This window comes from Pan troglodytes, chromosome 1 (genome assembly GCF_028858775.2).
Source record: "Pan troglodytes isolate AG18354 chromosome 1, NHGRI_mPanTro3-v2.0_pri, whole genome shotgun sequence".
In the NCBI taxonomy this organism is placed as follows: Eukaryota; Metazoa; Chordata; class Mammalia; order Primates; family Hominidae; genus Pan; species Pan troglodytes.
The window spans coordinates 130,635,322-130,640,970 of record NC_072398.2 but is presented as its reverse complement, the minus strand read 5'-3'; the positions used below and the strand labels follow the sequence as shown (position 1 = coordinate 130,640,970).

The 5,649-nt window shown below is 47.6% G+C and overlaps 1 protein-coding gene across 1 annotated transcript; it reads left to right on the top strand.

Moving 5' to 3' along the window:
• Positions 1-249: 249 nt before the first annotated feature.
• On the top strand, positions 250-3,953 carry GPR88 (G protein-coupled receptor 88). The gene is made up of 2 exons (XM_001135440.6): positions 250-915; positions 1,303-3,953. The coding sequence occupies exon 2, from the start codon at positions 1,376-1,378 to the stop codon at positions 2,528-2,530; it is 1,155 nt and encodes a 384-aa protein (XP_001135440.1). The 5' UTR covers positions 250-915; positions 1,303-1,375; the 3' UTR covers positions 2,531-3,953.
• The last annotated feature ends 1,696 nt before the right edge of the window (positions 3,954-5,649 follow it).

The following is a 5,649-nucleotide window of genomic DNA, read 5'->3' as shown; positions in this document are numbered from 1 at the left end:
TTTTGCCCATTTCATTTTTACCCTCTAACCATTTCATTACTAAAACACAAAACAAACTCTGGAAAGGAGTTTGTTGATGAGAAAACACTGAAAGTACGATTTAAATTGAGGAATGGATATTTTCTGTGGATAATTGTCTATGTTCCACTTTACCAAAGAAAAATGAATTTCAAGTAGTGCATAAAGTAATTCTCATTAAAAAATGTGGGAATAAAGAGATCAGTCCTGGGTACTGGGAATATATTTATCTCACAGAAAAATCTTGCCCACAAAATGCATCAGACTGAGATGAAATACTCTAGGGTATATTAAATTTTATTCTAATATTGAAGGGAGGGAAAAAAAGGACGGAAAGAAAAATGAAACAGGATGAAAAATACGGTGATTGGGAGAGAGAAAAGACAGAGAAACTTGTTAACGACAGGACTTTCTGAGCAAGATATTTTTCTTCCTTTTACAAGTTGGAAGCTATTGAATAATTCATGCCAAGCGTGGAAAGGCTGTCTTTTCCCTGGGTGATGTATAACTAAGCAGGAGAGAGCTTCGAGTGGGTTCACCACATCAGCCACCACTCCTGCTTCTGAGCACAGGGTGCTCTCCTCTTGAGCTCAGCTTCTGCTTTTGCAGCCAAGCATTTTTGCTGCTGCTGCCTGCCTGCCCACCCGCCTGGGCTTGCAGCCCGCCACTTTACTTTCTCCAGCCCTGATACCAGCTGAGAAGTCTCCCTGCAGCTGCTAGTTCCTGCCCAGGACCATGTGTGTGGATGCTGCTTGGGAGAAGCGGGCACTTGCTCCTGGCACTGATCCCAGCTGAGTTTCTCCTGTTGATTTCTGGACCACTGATGCTGTTGCTGAGGAGGTATTTCCTGGCATCCCTCCCCCTGAGACACCGGCTAAGGACCAGCCTAAACGCAAGGTAACCTTCACCTCTTTCCCATGGGATTTTCCCCCGCTGGGATATCTCTGCTTTCTCCTGGAACTAGGTCCTCCAGCTGGCAACATTTCTCTCTCTCTCTCTCTCTCTCTCTCTCTCTGTGTGTGTGTGTGTATGTGTGTGTTGGGGGAGAAGAGGAGACTGTTTTAGGTATTGCTCTGTCCTAGGGCTTCCCCGATACCTGCTGAATCCAATGCAAAGTGGCCTTTCCCCTGGCTCTGGAGACATTTCCGAGGCAGGCACCTGTCATCTGCCACCCCCGTCCTCCTCCTCGAGCTCCCTTTCTCCCCCTCCCCCAGCCCATTATTCTGCTTCAGCCTTTTGTGTCAGTGGCAGAGGGCTGAAGGGATGTCTTTGCCCTTCTGGCAGGCAGGACAGTGTCAGGATGGACCGCGCTGCCAGAAGCCGACGCTAGCGAGGGAGGTGTGAAGAGTTGGCCAGAATGACCAACTCCTCCTCCACATCCACCTCCTCCACCACCGGTGGCTCGCTGCTGCTGCTCTGCGAGGAAGAGGAGTCGTGGGCGGGCCGGCGCATCCCGGTGTCACTCCTGTATTCGGGCCTGGCCATCGGGGGCACGCTGGCCAACGGCATGGTCATCTATCTCGTGTCGTCCTTCCGAAAGCTGCAGACCACCAGCAACGCCTTCATCGTGAACGGCTGCGCCGCCGACCTCAGCGTCTGCGCCCTCTGGATGCCGCAGGAGGCGGTGCTCGGGCTCCTGCCCACCGGCTCTGCGGAGCCCCCCGCAGACTGGGACGGCGCTGGGGGCAGCTACCGCCTGCTACGGGGTGGGCTGCTGGGCCTCGGACTCACGGTGTCCCTCCTCTCCCACTGCCTCGTGGCCCTGAACCGCTACCTGCTCATCACCCGGGCGCCCGCCACCTACCAGGCGCTGTACCAGAGGCGCCACACGGCGGGCATGCTGGCGCTGTCCTGGGCGCTCGCCCTGGGCCTCGTGCTGCTGCTCCCGCCCTGGGCACCGCGGCCTGGCGCCGCGCCACCGCGAGTCCACTACCCGGCGCTGCTGGCCGCCGCGGCGCTGCTGGCGCAGACAGCTCTGCTGCTGCACTGCTACCTGGGCATCGTGCGCCGCGTGCGTGTCAGCGTCAAGCGGGTCAGCGTGCTCAACTTCCACCTGCTGCACCAGTTGCCCGGCTGCGCCGCCGCCGCCGCCGCCTTCCCGGGCGCCCAGCACGCGCCGGGCCCCGGTGGCGCCGCGCACCCGGCGCAGGCCCAGCCCCTGCCGCCCGCGCTGCACCCGCGGCGGGCACAGCGGCGTCTCAGCGGCCTGTCGGTGCTGCTGCTCTGCTGCGTCTTCCTGCTGGCCACGCAGCCACTGGTGTGGGTGAGCCTGGCCAGCGGCTTCTCGCTGCCGGTGCCCTGGGGAGTGCAGGCGGCCAGCTGGCTCCTGTGCTGCGCCCTGTCCGCGCTCAATCCGCTGCTCTACACGTGGAGGAACGAGGAGTTCCGCCGCTCCGTGCGCTCAGTCCTGCCGGGCGTCGGCGACGCGGCGGCCGCTGCTGTTGCCGCCACAGCCGTGCCCGCAGTGTCCCAGGCGCAACTGGGCACCCGCGCCGCGGGCCAGCACTGGTAACCTAGCCGGGGCCCGAGGGAAGCGGAGATCCCCGGCTTCCGACGTCCTTGGGCACCGTCGCCTCCTTCCCTCCTAGGGCATCCCCTGCCTGAACGAAGACTTCCGCCGCGAAGCCCGATAGATCGGGGGAAAATGGGGCCTTCGACCCCAGCGGGCTACCTGAACCAAGGCGTCTCTCTAAGTGGGGCGCCCGAAGTCATTTTGGACGGCCACCTGATTTTTACCCTTTGTTTCTGTGTTTTAGAGAAATCCTAAAGTCAAAACACCAGAGACTTGAAGAACTTGCAAACTGGCGTTTTAAAATAACCGGTTAATTTATTTCCACACAGTTTGTTTTTGAAAAAGAGCTTTCATAATGTATAACCCTTTCCACTTTCATCGTCTTATATATGAAGCGCCTTGAGTGTGCATGAACCAAAGGAAATAACATTGAAGAAGGAAAACAATATGTAGAAAGTATTTTAGAAAGTAACCTGTCTTTGATGATGCTTCTCTTACCATTTAGTTTTTGTATATTACCCTGGGGCAGTGAAGCCCTAGGTGTGCCCACCAGTATGAGTTGCCATTAAGACCTCAAGCCCTTTATTCTTAAAAGGGTTTTTAATAAAGTCTTTCTCAAATGAGGTAGAACCTTAGCCAGTGAGAAAAAAAATTATTTTATGCTCCTTTTTTTTCGCACTCTTAAGACTGAAAATTGGCGTTGAGTGTTATAGTGAAAATTTTCCAGTTTGATAATTGATGGTCAGAGCCAGCACTGGAATTTTGAAAACAAATAAGGTGATTATCTATTTTAGGTACCGTTTCACATTTTCTATAGCATGCACACTTGTTGCTACCCTCATTTTGTAACCAATTTATTTGCCTTATGAATGTGATTGCAGCTTTGAACATTCTGTACTATAATGGTTGCTAAGAAGAATAAGTCCTTCTGTTTTCTCTTTAACATTTAAAATATCTCAATGCACATGATATAATTAAACACTAATAATACCATGACTGCATAGCTAATATTAGCTGCTATTGCATGCTCCTAGATGCTAGAACTTATTGGGCATGTGGTATACTAAAGCAATACCCGTTAGACAAGGATATTTTACTTCTTCCAGACACCAGAAGAAATGGCCTTCAATTATTTGAAAAGAGACACAGAGACACCTCTGGCTACCTAGAGTTCTTCCTGTCTTGACCCAATTTATGAGAAAGCTCCCAGTTGGGACTTTATCTCACAAGTGGAATCACAGTCAAGATGGATCAATAATATGGTTTGGCTCAGCAAAGCCAGCTGTGCTCTTTTAGAGTTTAAACAAGCCACACGTTAGAAAGCAACACTGTTTTTATGTAGTTCATATATATTACCATGACATTTAACATTAATATTGTATATGTTGAAGGAGGTATAATAAACTCAGTCATATATAGTGAACAGTTCAAATGGGAAAGTGTTCTAAAACATATTATTTGAGATTTGTCATATTCATCTTTGGTTTACTAAATTTACTTAGAAATATTTGAAATGCAAAATTGTGTGAAATCACCTTATCAAATTAAAATGGGAAGAAAGTAATTTTAATAATTTTTAATAATCATATGTCAGCATTCTGACTACTTACCACATCAAATCTGGGCCCAAACAGCCTCAGTTAACTGCAGAATTCAGGAACAAAACCAGCTTGCTTTGTTGCACGCCTGGGCAATTTCAGCCAGGACATTAGGACCACTTGTTGTACATTTGAATAATTATGGAAGTTGGGACATGTTAAGGAAAACAAATATGTTCATCACCAACAATCAGCTGTCATTTTATTAATCTATCCCTTTTGTGCATGCACCATTTCTCTCTTACTAACAGTTTCATCTGTTCACATTTTCCTTGATTCAAATATTAAAGTTCAGACAACTATTCTGAGTTTTTTTCCTTCTGTCTCTGGTTTCCTTGCATACCTCCTTGAGAACGTTGTAACAGAGGATATGGTATTCCAAAGCACTAGTGATGAAAGTAACTTCTTCTTGCTGGCTTTATCTAATTTTAGTTTGTACAATTATTTCTACTTTATATAATTAAATAAGGCCCACATACCAGCATCAAAGAGAAGTAGGTAAAATTTCCTGAAGTAGGTAAAATTTCCTTTCTGTAAGTGTTGGGGAATAGGTTACAACAACAGAGAGCTCAGAATTTTCCTTTTGGGGTGGGGCTGGAGGGGGGATGCTTTTCTAAGTCTCTGTCAAAAAGGTCTTCTTTTAATTAGAACTTTATCTCTGTTTCTCACTGTAAATGGCTGTGAATGACTTCCCCCGCTATTCCTATAAACATCTGCCACGCATATGAAGTCAGCTTTCCAAGTGGTATCTTGGTGTCTTGCAATGTTTCTGGCTAGCACTGAGAATCGTCTTATACTGGCTCCATGCCAATGGGAGACCTACTTTAGCTTAATTTACTGGTAATTAACTCCACAGGACTGATTCACTTTTAATTTCAAGGTAGTAATGATGTGTCTAAAAATGGCTTACCAGGGCACTAGCTGTGAGTGTTGGAGTTGTTGGATTTACAAATTAACAGAGATCATGTTTTTATTTAAATGAAACCACGTATTATCCACTCAGGAATAAAAAAAATCCTAATTGCTGTCGTGGGCTTCCCTATTTTGCCTTTTCTACTTTTTTCTCCCTTTAGATATATGCCTGTTAAGACATATAGCACCTGCCTCTCTTCCCCTTGCATTTTAAATAGCTAAATTCTAGGATGTAATAGGTATTACCCCTAGCACTTCCCTTCTTCCAAATTGTAGTATGTGAATAAACAAGAATTGTTTTTCACAAAAGCATCCACAGGTGATCTTTGTTTTAAACAAGACAGGGAGGGTTCCAAGATCAGACAAGTTTTCCTGTGTCTCAGAATTAGGGAGAAAGATTTCTACAATGGGGGTATTGTTTTTTTTTTCAGGAGGACCCAGTTGGAGGATAGAGTGGGGCTGAGGAAGGGGGAAGGGGCTTATTTTAATCCTCACATAGAGAAAGTCCTTGAAAAGACCTGCTTACCAATGGAATGTCAGCTTGCTTTAAACTCATGGGCAGTGCAAGCTTGTTTTACTGATAATAACCACATTGGTCAACTTCACTGT